At 38.5% G+C, this 21,601-nt stretch overlaps 1 protein-coding gene across 4 annotated transcripts in view; it reads left to right on the top strand.

Moving 5' to 3' along the window:
- The window catches only part of HMGN3 (high mobility group nucleosomal binding domain 3), a 74,303-nt gene extending 65,168 nt beyond the window's left edge, over positions 1–9,135 (top strand). Inside the window, exons 3-7 of one of the 4 annotated variants that reach the window (XM_007484244.3) lie at positions 2,560–2,589; positions 5,276–5,323; positions 7,867–7,980; positions 8,101–8,200; positions 8,598–9,135. In XM_007484244.3, the coding sequence (XP_007484306.1) occupies positions 2,560–2,589; positions 5,276–5,323; positions 7,867–7,980; positions 8,101–8,200; positions 8,598–8,611 (306 nt within the window). In that variant the 3' untranslated portion in view covers positions 8,612–9,135. Of the gene's footprint in view, positions 1–2,559; positions 2,590–5,275; positions 5,324–7,863; positions 7,981–8,100 lie in introns of all 4 variants that reach the window. The other 3 variants (XM_007484243.3, XM_007484246.3, XM_056818519.1) reach the window with 3 other exon arrangements.
- The last annotated feature ends 12,466 nt before the right edge of the window (positions 9,136–21,601 follow it).

Raw genomic sequence — 21,601 nt, 5'->3', positions numbered from 1 at the left:
AGTGGTGCCCTCACACAAAATAGAGACGTTTGGAAGAGAGGTATGTTTGGGAAAGATGTTCAGTTTTGGACATATTCCCTTTTGGATGGCTCCAAGACATATCCAGTAGTAATCTATTGACAATGAGTGATTGGAACATAGGGTTGGAAATATAAATCTAAGAGTCATCTGCAGAGAGATGATAATTAAACCCGTGTGTGAACCATGGTAACCTAGAGAAACAAGCCAGAGAACTGTAACGCAAAAACCCTGAGAGGAGAGGGTGGCTGGAAGGAGAAGGTGGTCAGGAGTGTGAGATGCTACAGCACCATTAGGAAGGATGAAGATGAAGAAAAATCCATCACACTTGGCAACTAGAAAATAATTGGTGGCTTTAGAAAGGGTGGCTTCTGTTATGGAAGTAAGAAGCTAAATCACAGAAGGTGAAAAGTGAATGAAAGGAGAGGTGGAGGCAATTAGCTACCAGTATAGACACTTTTTTTTAGATGTTTATCTTGAAGGAGATGATAAATATGGAATAAAAACTACAGAGAATAATAGGATGAAAAACTTGAGAGAATAATTTTTTGAAGGTTTTTTTTTAAAGAATGGAAGAGATTTGAATGTGTGTGTAGGCTTGGGGTAACGAGTCTGTAGATAGGAAGAGATTAAGGATTTGAGAGTACAGGAATGAGGGATGATGCCAAGGGATTCTGAGATGTAGAGAAGAAAGAGCTCGCATCAAATAGCTTCTGTTTTCTCAGTGAAGGACCAGATGAGATCTGAGTGGGGTGAAGAGGTTCTGTGGGCATTTGAAGGAGAGGAAGAGTCTTCATGAAAGAGGTAACAATAGAACTGAATGCTTAGGTATTCTAGCTATTCTAAGAGACCAGAGTGAGAAAGGAATGCATTCCAAAAAGGGGGGCCACTTGATGCAGAGGCATGAAGTGGAATCTACTTCCTCTTTGTAGCATCTCCCATCCCTGCACCTCACCTTACATTCCTTTGCCAGCAGTTCCCCTTAGGGATCTATTGCCATGGTTCCCCCTCCATGGGGGCTCACCTTCTCCAGGTTCCCCACTGTAATGCAGGCTCTTTCAAGACTGAACTGTATCATCTCCTTTTCAGAACTAAACCAAAAAGACTATTGTCTGAACTTTTGCCACCCCCATCCTCCCACTCAACTGAATTTGCCTCAGGCAAGAATTTTCACACTTTGTATGGCTCTGCATGAAAGGAAGCTATATGAAATGTCTGAAAATTTAAGTGGCAGCTAGATTGTGGAGTACTTTAAGTGAGAGGCTGAGAAGCTCATATTTTATACTAGAGTGAATAGAGAGCCTCTGAAGGTGTTTGAATTGTTGAGTAATAAGTCAGTCTATCCTGCAACTACCCTGGTTAACTTTTAAAGATAAACTACGTTAAAAAAAAATTACTTGATATTCTCCTTGTTTCTCTTCTGTAATAGCAAAGTAACAAAAAAGAGGGGGGGGGGAGATTACAGTTTCTTCTGGTTCTCTACAAATATTTACATTTGTTTCCAAATGAAACAAGTTTGTTCATGTAGTAACTGAAGTTCCATTTAAAGAAACAGAAAAATAATGGGAAGCTGTTTTTTATCTTGTTTTTATTGATATTTTTTGGTTTTGCTTCATCTTCATTTCTAGATATATCTCCTCCCATGCAGTGAAATATCCCTTGTAACAAAGATTTTTAAAAGAGAGGAAAATAATTGTTTAGCAAAACAAATCGAAACATCAGTCATATAAAGTAATATGTACAATATTCCACACCCTTCGTTGTCCACCTCTGCCAAAGAGGGGAGGAAGATGGAGCTAGTTTTTGTAAAAGTACTTTAGTGGTTTTGTACTGTTCTCCCAGCAATATTAACCATAGTTTATAACAAGACCTTAAATTCTTTCTTTTTCTTTTCTTCACCTTACCCTAAATTGAAAGAATCAAATTTGTCTCTTCCAGCAATAAACTGTCATTTTTTATACTTGCTTTTGATTTATCACTGTTATATGAAGATATGGATGCTTTTAAAATTCTAAAAAAAAAAGGGGGGGGGGAACAATTCTTATCAGTAACTCTGCTGGGTTTGGACTCCATGGAATGTGATGTCCCTGAGCCAGCTCTCCCTGGTGGTAGCCCACTCCACTCCACCCCCTTTCTAGCTTCCTTTTGGGCATCAGCTTCCCTGTTAGACTATTAGTTCCTTAAGGGACAGGTACTTTCTTTTCCTTATTTGTATCCCCATTGCTTAAAAAGTGCTTACTGGATTATTGAATTCTTTATTAACTTTTGTTAGCCCTGGTCCTGGAGTCAGAGGACTGTTTACTAGCCAGCTTCCTTACCTGCTTTGAGCTGCAGTTTCCTCATTAACAAAATGGGGATCATAACTTGCCCTTTCCACCTCACAGAGTTGATGTGATGGAAGCATTGTAGAACCCTCCACAAATGTAGAACTGGTAACTGATCACCAAAAAAAAAAAAATTCCTGAAGGTGAGAATTAGTGGCACTTTTTTCCTGATTTGTTTTGCTGTAATACAAATCAAATATTTCTGTTTTCTTTCTAGCCCACAAGACGGTCTGCAAGATTGTCAGCTGTAAGTATTTTATAAAGCCCCTTGGGGTAGTCCCTGTGGGCACATGGTTCCCCATTCCAGAGCAAGTCAGTGACGCTGTTGAAAGGAATGGTAAGGTGATGTTTCCCTTGATCCCTTTTCTCTGTTTTTAAATGACTGGTGTCACAATCATTCAGTCATGTTTCACCGGTGCCGCTAATCAGTCATTGAATTGGTGAACATTGATTAAATGCCTACTGTGTGCCAAGCACTGTGCTAAGTGATGGAGATTCAAAAAGAGGCAAAAAGACAGAATCGCAGTCAAGGAATTTGCAATCTAAAGCAGCTTCAGTGTCTCAGAGGCACCAATGAAATGTGACGGCATAGAATTATTCAAGATAATTAAATCACCAAAGCAAAAAAAGTTTATTAGATACCCTCTTGGCATCTGGATCCAATTTAATGATTTGATTGCATTAACAAGAAGTTGGGATCTCTTGTCTCCATCCCCACCCCCATTAAGATGTAGAAATATTGGGAATCCCCAGCGTCAGAAGAATTTTAGTAGTAGTCTGGAATACTTTACCCAATTTGAAGGCCAGCGTCCATGGGGCTTGGCAGCAAGGACAGCCTGAGAAATACTTCACTGTCTAAGCAGCTGTGTGACCTTGATCATGTCATTTGAGCTGTGTGGATTTCAGAGCCTCCCTGGGCAGCAGTTTCTTCATCTATATAGTGAGATTGTTAAAAGATGAGGGTTTCTTAACCTGGGAGTCTATGAACTTAAAAAAAAATATTGATAACTATTTCAGTGTAATTGGTTTCCTTTGAAATCTTACGCATTTTATTTTATGCATTTAACAACATTTTGAGAAGGAGGAACCTGTGAACTTTTTGAGAAAGTCTGTATATAGTTCACCTGAGTGTCAGAGGGGTCTCTACCACAAAAAGATTAAGAACTTCTGGAGCAGGTGATTTCTAAGGTTCTGTCCAGCTCCTTTATATTACACTGAGTATAATCTGAGAGGACCCTTGAAATAGTAGAAAGTAGGGGCAGGCAGGAGGGATTGTGAGCAGCAGAGGGTAAGCAGAAGACTGCTCAGTGCCGGGGTCTGTGCTCATTTCCTGTACAGATAAAGAAGCCGATGGGCCCAGAGGGGCTCTGAGGTCCCTACAGGTAACCTACCCCACGGTACTAACTAGAATCCAGGACCTTTTCAGCTACTCTCCCCTGTGGAATCTCTGTTTGGGATCTAGCGCTTTCTACCTCGACCTCAAAGCTAGTTCCAGGGTCTAGCGACAGGGTCTATTTTCATACCATATTCTTTCATAGACAATCAAGGGTTGGACACCTGTTTTGTCTCTAAGCCAAAAAGGCATCTGGGGAGGCTGGGCCCCTGCCTGCGGGGGGCAGTGCTGCTTTGGAAGAAGGTGGGACAGCAGAACTAGCAGGAAACCCTTTAGAAAGGTCTTTGAGGGACTGGAAGAGAAAGGAAAGCTTAGCAAGCCAGGGCTATTCCTTCCCTTTAGTGAGCATTCCTTTACTATTTTAATTTGGGGTAGGAATTAATTAACGAGATGACGTGTCTATACAGCGTCATGTTAGTACAGCACAGGTTGGCTTCTTTTCTGCCTTTGGTTATCTGAGACACTGAGAAGATAAGTACTTATTCAAGGTCACCCAGGCAGTATGTGTCAAGGCAAGACCCCAGGTGTTGGACTCCAAGGCTGGCTCATAATAATAATAATAATAGTAAAAGTAATAAGCATTTTATTAAACACTTTATATGTTAACCCTTTTGATTCTCACAGCAACCCTGGGACATACATCCTATTATTATCCCTACTTTGCACAGATGAGGAAACTGAGGCAAGCAGAGGTCAAGTATAAAAGTTAAGGCTTAAATAGCCAACAGTTGTCCGAGACAGTATTTGGACTCAGGTCTTCATGATTCCAAGTCTAGCACTCTATCATGATGCCACTGAGTTGTCTATCTGTTATACCCTCTCATGTTAGTCTAATAGTATCTTTAATATAAAGAAGTGTACCATCATTAGGTGGGGCTTCCTGTCTGGCCATACAACCTGAACTGATTTTCAAGCCACCTAAATTGGGATGAGTGTAGATCTGCTTCATGTATGAAACAATTTAGGTCATTTTGAAGTATTTCCTAAGCAGCCTTCTTTCTTACTGCTTGGGTTCTGCTTAAGATTTCATTATGATATGTAGGGTCTTGGATAACCTGACTACTTAGTCAAACTGCAGCCCCTTAGCTAGGCATTTCTTATCTATATTTAAGTATCACTGATTTGCTATGATAAAAAGAAATCTAGATAAAGCCCAAGACAGCAGGATTAGACATGTTCCCAAAGAACTATCCGGGATGGTGCTAAGGTGAGTTAACAACATCTCACTTGAAATACATCCTATTGTAGTAGAATCCAAAATAAAAATGGTTCACTTGGTCTTTCTGCTTAGGACAAAACATTTTAAAGATGAATTCATTTTGTGCTGAGCCTGGTTTGGGCCATTCAGATTAGAGGAGATCTGTTCCACATGAAATAGGGGTTTGGAGTTCTAAGACTAAGAGCCATCGTGTTACAGACCTTGAAGGGTCAAAAACAGTGTCAGCCAGTTTTCTGCATTCTTTTGTGAATTTCAAGCAAGAGGGGATTTGGTATTTGATTTTTTTTTTAAGTATTTGCATGATTAAAAATGTCTTTGCAGAAACCTGCACCACCAAAACCTGAACCAAAACCAAGAAAAACCACTAAGGTAAGAGATCTTTTTATTTTATTTTTTTTAATTTTCTTCTTGGGTGATGGACTTTTTAAATAAATGCATAAATAATAATTCTCTCTCCGTCTCCATTTCCTGAGAAAGGTCAGGCTGAGTAATTGTTAAAAAAGAACTAGCTAGGACATTGTCATTACTGATTAAGGATATCTTCTAAAAAATTAATATGTGTAGTTTGTGGTCTACAAAGAGGGCATTTTTCTCCCTAGTAAAGCAGAAACAGGAGGCTTTGCTATGCTCTTGGGCATCCAGCTTTGCCAAGGCAGGTGCTTTGAGAGCCGTTCTGGCAGAGGACCTAGTATAAATATGCTTGTTTCAAACCTAGAAGAGCTGAATGGTCCCTGAGGATGCTGTTGGCAACAAGCTGGGTGACCCAAGGGTCACATTGCTTTGCATGTAACTGATAGGAAATAGGCTTACCCAGGTGCATGAGCCGCCAAAGGCCTTTTTGCTTTCTGCCAATCCCAGCCTTCATTGTTGGCTCAGAGTTTGGCATTTTGCTGTGTGGTTGTTTGATTTTTCCCAAATCAATGTGTAGTGGGGGAAAACGCTGTTTTTTAGAGTCAAAAACACCTCTTATCTAAATCCTAGCTCTACTGTTTATTGCTTGCATGACCTTGGACTAATCTCTGAGCCTGAGGTCTGAAAAATGAGGGGGTTGGACTAGATGATCTCTGAGTTTCTTCCTGCTCTGAATCCTGTCATCCTGTAAATTTTCTCTGTCTCAGAGTTCCAGACGAATTTTTGAAGCAGCAAAAACTCATTCCTGGTGTTTGATCTTAAAAATAGCATCTTTTCACCTGAGTTCTTAAATTCAATCTCTTGCTGCCTACCTCGAATTTCACCCCATGCACTATTTAATTGAAATTAATGGCTGCACCAACAGTGGTGACCCTTCTCTCCAACTGCTCCCTAAGTCACCTTTCCAAATCTAATTTTCTATTGAATCTCCAGGCCTACAGCTAGGCAGTTGACAACGTTCTCTGCCTTGACCCCTTTGTCAGACTTCTGATGCTCTTGCTAAGTAGTATCCACTCCTAGAATCAGTAGGATATTCTCTGTGCCAAGGAAAGCAAGCAAATGAGCAAAATCATTGTTATTTCAGAAAAAAAGGAAAAGTATTCCTGATAAGTCAAACTCTAGTAGATTATCTAAGCAATTATTTATTGGGATAGAGGCCTTGTGGGATTATGGATAGAATGCTGGCCCTGGAATTTCAAAAGACTTGTTCAAGTCTTGCCTCTGACACTAATTGTGTGATCTTGGGTAGGTCCCAAAGGTCTAGGGCAACTCCCTAGAAATTATCAACTAAATTATATCTAGCAATTACATTCTAGGCACCTATTATGTGCTGGGCATTGTGTTAGTTACTGTGAATGCAAAAGTGAAAATGAACCATTTCCTACCCTCAAAAATTTTACATTCCCTTATAATGGAGGTAAGAGTTAAAAAGAAAAGTCATTTTAAAAATTTTGAGTAAAAAAAGGATAGAAAAATATAAGTAAATACAAATTAAAATAAAATAAATAAAAATAAATGTATAAGTATAATGTATATAAATGTATTTTATATAAATATGTTACATATAAAATATAAGTATATTTTATATATAAATATCTAAAATAAAAATAAGTAAACAATGTAAATGTAAACAAATTTTATATATGAATAAATATGTAAATATTGTTAGAGATATCATTATATATAAATAAATTTATAAATACATATTGTTTTACATATAAATAAAAATAAGTAGATACAACATAAATAAATATAAAGACAAAATAAAAATAAGTAAATACAAATGAGGAAGCACTAACAAGTTAGGGGTATCAGAAAAAAATTCTGGAAGGGGTCTGAGCTAGGGTTCCTAAGAGGCTACAATAAGAATATTCTAGATATACAGAGCAGTGGGTAGCAGTAGAGAGAGTTCCCACACTGGAAGGGACAATTACAGCTCCTTAGTGCATTTTTACCTTTTGGAACTCAGGGTTTTAGAATACTTTTTATTTTTTAAATATAGGAAAATGGAACTCGGGGTTTTAGGAGACTTTTTATTTTTAAATATAGGAAAACGGAACTCGGGGTTTTAGGAGACTTTTTATTTTTAAATATAGGAAAAGGAAGCACTCCCAAATGGGGAAATCTGGAAAGTCCTGCAAAAGAGGGCGGAAAGGGGGCGGAGCCTTGAAGGGAATTAGGGACCTTAGAAGCGGAAGAGACCAGGTCAGATATGGATTGCAATGTGTGCCCGCGGTGAGAGTGCTCACACCTGGCAGGAAAATCACAGTCATTTTAGTTCATTTTACCTGTGGAGCCCACAGACGCAGGACAAACTTTTTTTTTTTCTCCCAAAAATCTGGTAAAAAGCCTTCATTGAATATTAATTAAGCGGCAGCCTTGGTAGCGGCCTCAACGACAACCCTCCCGGGGGCTATGTAGGACTTCTCCCCGATTTCAGTGACCTCTAACCCGGCTTCTGACGAGGCATCTTCCTGTGTTCTGCTCTTCTCTGTTAGAAGGAACCCGGAGCAAAGGCTACCAAAGGCGCCAAAGGGAAGAAGGATGAGAAGCAGGAATCTGGAAAGGAAGGTACTACTACACCGTCTGAAAATGGTGAAAGTAAAGCTGAAGAGGTACTTTCCGTCAATGCCTCCCGCTGATTGACTCAGTGCATTTTCAAATTGATTCGGGATTGCGAGCCATTGATAGCATGTTCATAATGTTTCTCTTTATTGCCCACGATGTTATTGCAGATTCGCATCTATCGCTCAACTGTTAGTGTTTCAACATCCCGAGGTGCCCCACCCAGCACACTGTCAGTAAAAGGGCAGATTGAAACAGTGAAAGTTAAGGGTACGGTAGAGAATGTCTGCCTGTGTGCAGTGGCTAGAATCAGATAGTAGTGTGCCGCTTTTCATTATGAACAGTGGAAGCTCGCAGGTAAGGAAGGCTGCTTGTGACAAGCTTTCTGAAAAGCCGAGCCCGATAAAACAGAGAAGTGTGTTTGTGGGTATGTATGCCTGTCTTGTCTGCGGAGCACCTACCATGGACATAGGCTTTGCAGTGGAGCTGCTTAGGGAGGGATGCTTTCAAATCAATCGATCCATCGATCAATAAGTCGATAAATAACAAAGCCGGCATTGTGTCAGTGGGGTGGCTTGTATTGTAACGTCTTGGGGCGGGGTCTGAGTCTGGTTAGTAACGGTCTTCTTCTCTTTTTCGTTTTTTGTTTTTTTTTTTCTTTCCATAGGCACGGAAAACTGAATCTGTAGGTGACAAGGGAGAATGAATTGTCACGGAAATTGGGGGTGGATTTTATGTACCTCTCGGGACAACTTTTAAAAGATATTTTTATCAAGTATTTTGTAAATGCTAATTTTCTAGGACTACAATAGGCGGCATATTAAAAAAATGTATATCGATGAATATTTTCCCTTCTCATAACAATGCTTTTTTTGGAAGCCCTCCTCGCCCCTCATCACCTCCCCTGACACACACACACATCCCCCCCCCCAAAGTAATATGAACATCAGTTGAATATTGGAAGCCGTGTGTAAAATTGGATCAGCATTCCACGCACTTGCTTTGAAAATTAGTCCTGTGCAGACGGTGGTGTTTTTACTGTGCATATTTGAATTTTTCATGCAGTTTTTCTAGAGCAATAATCAGTGGTGCTTTTGTACTTAGGTTTTATGTGATTTTAATGAAACATGGATACTTGTGGCCACCTGCTGACTATTTTTGGTTCTTTTAATGGTTTAAAATAAAAGGTTTTCTTGCCTGCAAAATTTCAGCTTTTTAGTGTGCTGTCTCTAAATTTAGAGAGCGTCTTGTTTCTATTTTAATTGTTGCAGTAGATATTAGATGTTCTAGGAATTTCTGTGATCCCTGTGCTGACATTGCCTATAATAAGTAAAACAGTTTCATTTATGAATTTGTTAGGTTTCTAAAAATCACATCTTTTAAGCTAAAAGTCACTCCCTGGTGTAAACACAAAAGAATAACAAATAAAACATGTGCACTAGAGAAGGCCCTGGCCAGCCTAGAAACAAATTAATAAATTACTTGTAAAAGAAATCATTTATGGTATGACCTGGAGCAAATTTTGAGAGAGAGGTATCTATTAAGCTAGATAGACAAGGAATCATCCATGAAGACCCCCTTGGAAAATCTGCCACAATTAGACTATAGCCATTGAATCTGGAGACTGAGTGAATGAAGTTTAATTTCTAGGCATCTGTATAAATAAAAATAAAGAAAGGGTTTTTTTGTTTGTTTTTAAGGTAGGGAAGGAGCTAAGCCAAATATTCACCTTGCTATATAAATTAATAGTGGAGGACAAAATCATTTTAGTATTTTTGTTCTATTATATCAAAACAAACTAAGAAAAAATCCAGTTCATTGTCATTTTCAGAAATTTTTTGTGACTAATCAGAATAATTATTCATAATAACAGTAACTCATATTAATAGTAACTATGAGGTCCATGCTACAAGTATTACAATCACTATTTTTAGATGAAGAAACTTAACCTCGGATCAGTAACCCATTTCCCCTAATTCCAGGTCCACTAACATATAAGCCTTGAATAAAAAGAAATGATATATCTTAGAGGACTCCCCATTTGGCTGATCTTAAACAATAAAGGACCCCTTCCAGAGTTTTTGTTTTGAGGCTCAAAATCTAAACATTTTCCTCTGCTCTAAGCCTCCTTTTGGCCGCCACTTACCAGAAAATGAAATTTAAAAGGTCACTTTCATCCACACCACAGTTTATTGCCCCTCCAAGACGCAGTAAACACTCTTCCTAAGTTACTCTGGCCAGAAAGACTTCTCCCCTGAAGTCTGAGGATGAACTGTCTCAAATTCCACCACACTGGTCCTTGGACAGTGGATGGCAGACATATGGTCTCTCACTGGGTCTTAATGCCAGCATGACAAGACCTGCTATTACGTCCTGTTGGCACAGCCTTAAAAGAACTCAGAGCCACCCACCTCCATGTCACAGTGAGATATCACAGCAGGACTTTAGTGCCAATGCCTTGAGCACACACACTCAGATGTATGGATGTCATTGATGCAGGCATTCCCTTCAAGAATGGTAGGTCCCAGTGTGCCAGAGGCCCTTCTTTACTTTCTTCTGACATCATGAATGTATCAGTAAAGCAAACTGGTTCCCCATTGGTCCTCCTTTTAGATATATATGTTAAGGATGCCTCATCCCAAAAAAAAAAACACTTGATAAAGTGTATATAACCTTGTGTGTCTATCCACACAGAATTCAAAGTAGCTTCCTCCTCTTAGCATCTCTTTAACCACTACTGTTAATTATGATCATTAATATTTTTGTTTTATTTAGCTTACCAAGCATGCTAAGTTCAGAAGAACTGAACATAATTATCCCAAATATTTTTATCTACACTCATAAACTCATGTTTATAGAGAGCTTTTAAGGCTAGCAAACACTAACGTATTCTCTTATTTGATCCTCACAATTTTGTAAAGTAAATTCTATTATCATCTGCATTTTACAGATGAGAAAATTAAGTTTCAGAGAGATGACAAAATAGATACCTGAAATTAGATTTGAACCCAGGTCTTTCTGATTTCCAGGCTACCACTCTGTCCATTTTCCTCACAAGGAACTTACTTTAAAAAAGAATAAATAAACATAAGTTTATTATGTTTAACTGTTTATTACTGTTATTAGCTGTATGTGGGCAAGTCACTTAATCTCTGTTTGTCTCAGTTTCCTCCTCTCTAATATAGGGATAATAATAGCATCTAGACCCCAATGTGGTTTTGAGGTTTTGAGGATCATTGAGACAATTTGAGAAAAGTCATTGCAAAGATGAAGCTTAGGAATTGTATAAATACTATTTTAGTCTATTTGGATGAGGATTACCTAAAAAAGAGAAACCACACATTATCTTCTACTCAAAATAGCCTTCATCCCCAAATGGGGTTTTTAGAAGCTTGACACCAAGCTACATACATTGATCACCAAGCACAAGAAAACAGATTTCCTGCTATAGGGAGCTTGCTCACGATGTGAAAGAAGGTAAGTGGAAGGTTTTTTGTTGTGATTCAATTGGTTTATCCATTGGAAACAAAGCAGCCATTCCCAAAACTGGGAAGCTTTCCTTTCTCCCCAACCACTAGGAGGCACTGTATTAGTGCTCATTACTCCAAAATCAGGCCAGTGTGTTATAATGTTGCATTATCCTTAAGGTCACTGAAGCCTTCACAAACCTGAGATGTTTTTTAGTGTTTTAATAGCAACAATAGAAATCATTCATTCTGTAGCCCCTTCAAGTTTGCAAAGTGCATTCTATGAATTATGTCATGGGATCTTCACAACAACCCTGTGATTTATTTAGATACATTTATGCCCCCATTTTAAGGAAGAAAAGAGAAATCGAAACTTTTCCAAAGCCCCCTTCAAAGCCAATTATTATTGGAGGCAGGATTTAAATAACATAAATAACTCTCCTCTACTTGTCTTCTTTGAACATCAAGAATCAAATGGCTGCTTTCTTAGTGAAAATACAAAACCCTGTTCTCCTTTTCCTTTTCTTGTTTATTCTGTGATTTTAAAGAGATGACAAAAGTGGATTATCTTTTCATTTAAGATCTATGCATAATGTTTGGAAATGACCAAATAAAATAGTGTTTAAAATTAAAAAAAAAAAAAGATCTATGCAATTCCCTATTCCAAGTGGACAAGAATCCAGGTTTTGTTGTTGTTATAAAGGCGAAAGACATAGACTTTGACTTTTAAAAAAGTAAAATAAAATCATTTTTCTTTTTAAAAAAAGATCTATGCAAATGTTTCATAAATTATATTTCATAGAACTCCAATCTAAGGGATACTACAAAGAAAAAAGGTGTAACAGTGATGAACACACAACATCCCCATCCATCCACCTTGAGTTTAAACAATTATTTACATTTATCTGGGGTAGAAAATCATCAGTGACTAATTGTCATCAATCTTGTAAGATAAAAGTTGGCTTACTGGTCTCAAATCCATTATTAAAGGTGAAGTCTTTATGCATATTTTCACCTATATAAACATGTATATTATATGTGGACATCACCCATGATGACGGACTATAGACTAACAAGTCAACATAGACAACAGACACACTGTACAAAAACATAGATGACAGAAAGAACACTAAATTTTAAAAGAATTTTTTCTAGTTAGAGAAGCAAGGTGGATGTTCATCAAATCTGATGGGGAATCTATTCATAAAAGCTCACCCTTGAAAATCTGAATTATTGCTTTGTATCAGAAAAGTGACCTACAAATAATTTCTCATTTGTTACTATTTTTTAAAAAAATCTAACTGCCTCAGTTTCCTCATCTGTAAAATGAGAAGAATAATAGCACCTATTTCCTTCCAGAGGCAATTTGGTGTAGAGGATAAAATAAATACTAGGCAGGGAGTTGAGAAAACCTGTGCTTAGCCCAGTGGCTGGCACATTTAGGCACTTAACAAATGTTTATTGAGTCACTATTCAAATCTCACTTCAGACATTATCTATAGCCTGAGCAAATCACTTGACTTCCATATGTCTCCATCTATTTCCTAGAATCAATGTCTTAAATAATAAAGAGGCTGGTATCTGGACAAATTCTCCATTCTGATGAAATCACAGATCATTCATGTAAATATTTTTGTAGTAATTAGGCAAAACTAAGCTATTTAAAGATGCAAGCAATGGGGGCAGCTGGGTATCTCAGTGGACTGAGAGCCAGGCCTAGAGATGGGGGGACTTAGGTTCAAATCTGGTCTCAGACACTTCCCAGCTGTGTGACCCTGGGCAAGTCACTTAACCCCCATTGCCTTGCCCTTACCATGCTTCTGCCTTGGAACCAATACACAGTAGATTCCAAGACAGAAGGTAAGGGTTAAAAAAAAAAAGATGCAAGCAAATGCATCAATAAACAAGATTTTAATGGTTTTTTTTTTCCTGTTGATTAGTGTTTATTAAATATCTGGTAATGGCTTATGTGAGGGATACAGTGAAGAATCAAGACACCATTCCTGCCATCATGAAGTTTATATCAGGGAAGGTAACACAAGTACAGATTTTATAATACAAAAGGGAAAAAAATTGTATATTATCATTTTATATGTGTACATTGAAGATATACAGATAAAATGATGACCATATAAATGAAGTCATCTTTCCTTATCTAAAAACTGGTCAGCCTGAGGAATTCCTTCCATAATTTTGCATTTCATAGAAGCTGGTTTTCTAACTCGACTCCCCTCTGGGTGTCAGTTTCCCAACCTTTCAGTAGAGGTTGGACTTGACCTGCAATCTTTTCTGACATATATATGTATATATATATTGAGGATTCTATGAACAAAATGAGTGCCAAATCCCAAATAAAGAAAAAAATCTAAATATAGCCCTAGTTGTTTCCTATTTGGGTTTATTCCTAGGTATCCTAAATCCTAATAAGTGCTATTCAATTAAGTAATCACTTATTAAGTGCCTACTGTGCAGACGAGCACTGTGTTGCAGATGATACCAATTTTTAATAATAAATTATCTTTGTCCTCAGAGACTTGACTTTAGGTTAAGCATTTTAGAGAGATCCAGAACAATGTAAAGAGGGAGGTCATTATCAACAGGGAAATTGCCATGGAGGAGGTAGCATGTGAGTCGGATTTTAAAGGGTGGATAGGAATATTCTAAGTATAGAAAAATGCACAGGCATTGGCATGGGGGCAAGGCAATGCGGAGGCCGTTCAGGGGATAAAGAATTGTTCACCGCTAAAGTATAGAATTCGTTAAAGAAGCAATACCAGATAAGACTGGGAAGAAGAGTGCTGCCAGATGATGGAAGACCTTGAATGGTAAGCAGAATTTTAACTTTACTCAGACAACAGGGAGGAGAGGAAATCTTTTGGCAAAAGAGTAAAATCTAGTCAGTCACTTAGTAAGCATTTCTTAAACGCTGTATGCTAGACAGACACAGCCACGGCCCTCATGGAGCTCACATTCTACTAGGGGAGGCAATCAGACAAACTTCCTGCATGAGATACACTTTATGTAAAGTACAGATGGGAAGTAATCTCAGAGGGAAGGCTCTGGCAGTAGAGGGAGGGAAAGTGGGGTCTGGGAAAGGCTTCTTTCAAAAGCTGGGATTTGATCTAGGTGGAAGGGAGCCAGGAGGTTGAGGGGAAAAGGGAGAGCATCCCAGGCAGGGAAGGACAATGAATGGAGAGGAGAGATGGAGTATTGTATTTGAGAAATAACAGGAAGGTCAGCACCACTGGATGGAGGGGAGTAAGTATAAGAAAACTAGAAGGGACCTAATGATGAAAGATGATTTTTAAATTTTACCCTGGAGGTAAATAAGGAACCATGGAAGTGATCATTTTGGTGGCTGAGTGGAAGATGGATGGGTTTTTAGGCAGGGAGATCAACCAAAAAGCTATTGCAGGAGTGTGAGGGGATGAAGACCTGTGCTATAGAGGCAGCTGGTGGGTGGGTAGAGAAAAGGGGTGCATACTACAGGAAGGTAGAAAATGGGAAACAGTAACAGATTGGATATGACTTCGGTGACTTAACAGATGATGGTGTAAAAATCTGAAATCGTTTTAGAAAGAAACTTATGTCATTTGGTTGAGAAGAGCAAGCCAGAAAGGAGGTGTTGGCTCTCTTTCTTCCAGGCTCTGGAAATTTTATTTTATTTAAGATTTAGACAAGGGTGGCTATACACAAAATCCCATTAAGCAATTCTGTTGAGAGGGTAGCTTGAAAGCAAGGTAGATTGAAGTGGATATCAGTCCGTGTCAACATTCAGTAAAATTTGGGCAAAGGCAAAACACAAAGGAAACCCAAAACATAAACTTGAATAACTCAAAACAAGTCCTGGGTGAGGGGACCCAAAACAAATATGTTTTGGGTAGATCCAGGACCAAAATTCCTTCTCATCTCAGTCATTCCTGGAAAGTTACTGAGATCAGGGTGACAATCTGGGTTCAAACTATCAATGGTCACATAAAGTTAGGTTCAAACAATATTAATAAGTGATAAATAATAACCCACCATGCCTCCAGATAGGAATTCTAGGGAGAGGGAAAAGATAACTAGTTCCTCTTTGGACATGTTGAGTTTGAGATGTTGCCAGGATATCCAATTTGAGATATCCAGTAAGCAGCTGGTGATACAAAATTAGAGTTTAAGAGAAAGGTTAAAGCTGGAGAAATACTTCTGAGAATCATCTGCATAGAGAAGACAATTGACCGCCTGGGAGTTAATAGTATAAGAAGGGAAAGAGAAAACAGCCCAGGATAGAACACTGGGGAACATCCACAGTTAAAAGGCAAGACCTGGATGGAGATCCCGCTAAAAATACTCAGAAGTGATAGGGCAATAAGAACAAAAAGAGGAGAGCAGTATTTCAAAAATCTAGGAGGAAAATATATCAATAAGAAGGTAATTTTAAGTGTCAGAAGATGGAATGGAAGATCAAGAGAACTCTTTAATTTTGTAGAGAGCAGTCTTAGAATAGTGAGTTCACAGGCCAGGTTGAAGATGCTTCAGAAGAGTGAAAGGAAAAGTGAAAGCATAGATTAACTTTCTCTTAAATTTAGCCATAAAAAAATAAATAAAAAAGACATGTAAATCTATGGATGAGGAATTAGTAAGATGAGTAAAGAACTGAATACAACCATATCATATTTTTATGATTGAACTCTACTGAACAGTATGAAGTCTGAGTTTTCCAAAGGATGAAAACTGAGCCCAGAATCTAATTAGATTCTGAGTAAATCTATATGAACCCTTAAAATAACAAGGTCAATACTACCCACAGCCATAACTGGGTGAAGCTATTGGAGAAATAGAAGAGGTAGAGTCATTTTACTCTCCTGGGACTCGGTTTGATTAATTGACCAGCAAACTCCCATTTAGCCTTCATCTATGATTATGTATTTTAGGAAGGATATTCAGGAAAACAGCGGGAGAAATCTGAGTGAAAACATGAAAACTGACAATCAGAACATAAATGAGAGGACAGCTGGGTAACTCAGTGGATTGAGAGCCAGGGAGGTCCTAGGTTCAAATCTGGCCTCAGACACTTCCCAGCTGTGTGACCCTGGGCAAGTCACTTAACACCCATTGCTTAGCCCTTATCACTCTTCTGCCTTGGAGCCAATACACAGTATTGACTCCAAGACTGAAAGTAAGGGTTAAAAAAAAAAGCAAAAGAACATAAATGAATGGAAGTTCCAGAACGAGGAATTTTAGGCAGAAATACAAGCATGAGAAATGTTAAATTCGAGGTGTTAGTGGGACATCCATGTAGCAATGTCTTCCAGCCAGTTGGAGAAGTGATTCTAAAAGCCCAAACAAGAGGTCAGGGAGCTATATTCATAGATTTTTTATTGGATCTTGTGGGAATAAGATTGCCAAGAAAAATAGTGTAGGGAGAGAAGAAGGCCAAAGACAGATCCTAGAGAAGTACCCACCAAGGGTTTAGGAATAATACAAGTTGTTAGAGAAGAAAACAAGGAATAGTAGTATAGTAGCAAGACAGTGTGATATCTCTAAAGTCAAGAAAGGAAAAAATGTTCAAGAGAAGAGGACTGGTTTACAGTGGAAAATGCTGAAAAGAGGTCAAGGAAGATGAAAAAAATTATTGAACATGAACATTAGATGAACTTCAAAAAAAAAGCAGTTTTAGGATATGGGGGAAAGGAGCTAATTGGCAAAGAACTAAGTAGACAGGTTTTTTAAGCAAGTTTAGCAGTGAAGTGGAAGAGAGCTGAGAGAATAGCTGGATGAGGCAGAAGGGTTTGTGGGATACTAGACTGCTGACCATTGGGATACATACACTCTTCTGTGACAAAGGTCAAGTGAAATCCTCCCCAAGGATTATCAAGGGGTAATATCAAACTCAATGGTTCTCAGAATTGGCCATCCATAGCCCTATTCCCCAAACCCTTTTGTGAGTAGCAGTTCTTACCTTTATATAATTAACATAATTTAAGGGATTCGTGTATATTTTCACCCATCCATTGGAAAACTCAGCCTGCCTTCCTTTTTATTCACTTACACAAGAATGGCAGATGTTTTTACTCATGGGAGACAAAGAGGGAGAGGGGGGTGGGAGGGAGAGAGAGAGAGAGAGAGAGAGAGAGAGAGAGAGGGAGGGAGGGAGGGAGATAGGGAGACAAGGGGAGGAGAGGAGAGGGAGAGGAAGGGAGGGATCCTATGATCATAGATCTAGATCTGGATACAATGCATCTGAAAAAAACAGGTCCAGGAAGGTTAGTGTCTTGCTCAAGGTTACATTGGTAGTATTAGGAAATAAAAAGAAATGAAACAACCATCGTAGATATCTCCTTCCTACCCAGAACTCCTTCCAAGCCCAGGTAGCTCCTCAAAATCTTTTGCCAGCAAACAAAAAACATAGGAATGAAAAGAGATATAATTTGGGAACTCCAATTTAAACCTTCTTTAGGGCATCCTTAAAGAAGGCACCAGCCCTCCACTGGCACCTGCAGCTTTTGCTGATCTCACTTCTATGGTAACCTTATTCCCACTCTAACCCTTGCTGCTAGAAACTTTGTTATTTGCCTTTATTTTTTAAATCATGCTCCTGTTCTCAAAGCAGTTTTGCTCTCTGAGTCTTATCACTAAAGGCAGCCTCCATGCCAATAATTATTTTGTATCCTTCTTTCTCCCTCTTCTTGAAAAGTTCATGCTGTACCAGGTCCTACCTTCCTTCTCTAAAGTGTATCCAGCTCCCTCCACTAAAGCCCTTTCAGTATTTCTCTACCCTGAAGCTTAGTAAGCCCAGTGGAGAGGCTCATTACAGTGGGCTCTTCTTCGTCCCCCAGCTGCTTGTTGGGAGTGGAGACAGAAGAAGAAGAAAAGTTTCAACAAAGTTGAGCAGAAAGGAGCACCTGTGTAGGCACGTTTATGCAGGCAGGTGTGGAGGGGAGAAGTTTAAAGACAGGTCAAAGGGAATTAATTAGTGGGAACTAGTGGCAAGTAATTGTGGGACTTTCTGAAAGGAGAAGATAATGGAATCAAGGTGCAGATACCTTAGTGCTAGGAGGGAATGCCTATTCAGGGGCCAAAAAGATGGAAGAAAGAGTAGGTGTCATCGTTCTGTTCTTTTTCTTTTTTAACCCTTATCTTCTGTTCCCGTAACAACTCTAAAACAAAGTCAAGGGTTAGGTAAGTGTTAGGCAAGTGTGGCTTGCCTAGGATGACACAGCTAGGAAGTATCAAGGTCTGATTTGAACCCAGGTCCTCTGGACTCCCTGTCTGGCACTCTATCCACTGTGCCTCCTAGCTACTCCTACAGTGTTGTTTTCTGAGGACTGAGAAGACTGGAGTTGATGGAATTCACAATTAATCAGCTGGATCTTTTCAGTAAAGTAGGAAGCTAAGCCATTGTAAAGTGGGAAAACTGTTTGAAGAAAGAGAAAGTTTGGGGTATTTACTGCATTAAGAGTACTTACTATGGTAAAAAGTAGTTCATTAGCACTTTAAAACGAAATACACTTGAAAAGAAAACTTGCATTTTCTAAGCAAAACTGTGAGGAACTGAAATTCCCTCAAATAATGGCAAAGGGGAACACAAAAATTAGAAAACAAGCTATACTGTTGTTCCCCGGTATAAAATGCAACAGTTGGGTGCGGGTGGGGAGATGACATTCTTCTTCCCAAGCGACTACTTTTTAATGTTCTTCTATTTGGATTAAAATTGATTTACAAATACCAAGTTTGCTTTTTTAAAATTCACTTGTGTTTCTTGGTACCATTAGTGGTAGTCCTTTAAAAAAAAATTAACAAATCTTTTATCTGCAAGAATCCCATCAACATCTTGTTTATTGATAAGAATTTTGCTGCAGCAAAAAGTTTGAAAATCAGAAATTTCTTACATTTTGGGTTTAGGGATGGAATAATAATCCCATTGCCAGAAATCCATAAGCCTGTGGAGGGCAGCCCTCGCTGAGTTTATGCATTTTTCATCCACTATTTTCCCATTTTTCAGAAAGAGTATAGTAGTATGTCTGTACACTGGGATGATTCTCTAAGGAGTAGAGTTAACTCCCTGATTAATCAGTCAGTCAATAAACATTTATTACACACCTACTATGTCACAGGCATTATCTAAATGAGTCACAAATATTTATTGTGAACAGTTCAGCGATTTGGCTAATAGACCATGGAGTTGTCCCTAGACTATAGTTAGGAAACTACAGTTACATGTTCCTTAATGCACAAGAAAAAACCTCTATCATCAGTTATTCCTGGCACATACAACTGAATACATGATTTACCTCCCCCCCAAAATCCATGAATCAGGATACTCATACTCATAATTAACAGAAAAAAATAGACATTCATTATTCCAACTAAATACAGGTTTTAGCATGAGGCATTTGCACAGCAGTGTCACTGTTTGAAGACAATTGCTCTCAAACATAATAATAACAAATATTTATATGTCACTTTAAGGTTTACAAAGCATACAACTATTATCTCCTTTTCTCTCACAACAACCCTGGAAGGTTTCCATTTTTCAGCGGGGGAAACTGAGGCAGACAAAAGTTAAGTGATTCCACTCAGGCTAATTAAGTGTTTAAGGCTAGATTTGAATGTAAGCCTTCCTGATTCCAAGTCTCTTGCTTTATCCACTGTGCTTCTCTGTTATAGACTGTCTTCAGGCTGGCTCTTTTCTCTCTTAACTGTTAGCAGAGTTACCACCCCTGCCATACACTGCCCTGAACTACCTGTATTCCCCTCTAATTTTTCTCTGTTGTCCTAAGCATGAATAATTAAGGCTCTGAAGGGTCTTAGGTCATTGTTGGGGATGATGATGGAGGCTCCAGTTAATACTTAAATGTCTGGTCTCTACAGGTGTTTAAGGAGCTGAGTTGGTTGTATAAATAGCAAATAAGTGTTCATCTTAAACAAATTCCCTCTTCATAAAGCTATATATAACTATAAAGAGAAGCCACCTGGCATGGTGAAAAGTCTTTTGGATTTGCAGCCTAAGGATCCAAATTCAAATGCTGACTTTCTTACTTATAACATCTCTTGTGTGAATTTGTGCAAGTTTTATAATCTGTGAGTGGATCTGTTTTTCACCGGTAAAATGAAGTGGCTCAATGAGAGCCCACTAGAAGAAATGGACTGTATGAACCCCACTGCCATGCTTCCCACTCTTAGGGGCTATATAATCACGAAGAACTTTCCTAACTCCTCTTAGTCGGTATCATGTGTAAAATGGGGATGATAATCCCTCTAGAACCTACTTCTCAGGGTTGCTATGAGGATCAAATAAGATAACTTACATGAAAAATTTTGCAAAACTTAAAATACCATGCAAATGTCAACTATGCCAAACTCTATTCCAAAGCAGTTTCTAGGCAGAGGGGAGGCAAACATGCAAAGACAAATCACAATCAGGGACTTCTCTGAGATAGGAAGCAACTCCCATGGTAAACCCTGGAGATGGTGAGGGATTCAATTCAATCTACTATATTTTCTACATCTATAGTACTGCCTGATCTTCATTATTTAAGAATAATAAACTCAAAGCCCTTTACAAAGCCTGAGTCATCAAGGAAAGATTCAATCATGCTCAGAGCTTGACTAGGTACAACTCAAAAGCAAACTAAATATACTTTGCTCAGATTTTTTACTAGGGATTTACATGGAAAATATTTTCTAGTTAACTCTTAAACATAAAATTAGACAAACCGTATTCCTGTTCAATCTGACTGATAGAAATTTTACTTTCTTTACTTCCACTTTTCTAGTGGAAGAGAGGCATTATGGCCATATAAGGACAATCATTGGAGGCAAGAAGACCTGAGTTCAAATGCTCCTTCTGACATACTAGCTGAGTGACCATCCCCTCGTGTACCAGACAACTCTCTAAGACTGTGTGTTACAAGGGAATTGAAGTCACTTGCCCAAGTTAATGTAGGCAGTAAGTAGCAGAGCTAAGATGTAAACCCAAGCTTGTTGACTCCAGATACAATATTCTCTAATCTAAAGCCAAAGGCAATATGCTAACTAAAACCCTCAATTAACTAGAACAGCATTAAGAAATAGCAGTTATGATCTGAATAACTTGCAACATATTGTAATGGGTAAAAAAATTCTACTCAAGTACTCTTCTGATAAATTTTAAATTTTCCCTTGAAGAAATATATTTTTATTATTTATAGGCTTAGACTATATAACTGCCCAGTCTAAA

This window comes from Monodelphis domestica, chromosome 2 (assembly GCF_027887165.1).
Source record: "Monodelphis domestica isolate mMonDom1 chromosome 2, mMonDom1.pri, whole genome shotgun sequence".
Lineage (NCBI taxonomy): Eukaryota > Metazoa > Chordata > Mammalia > Didelphimorphia > Didelphidae > Monodelphis > Monodelphis domestica.
The sequence above is the reverse complement of the archived record's forward strand: the minus strand, read 5'-3'. Positions and strand labels throughout refer to the sequence as shown.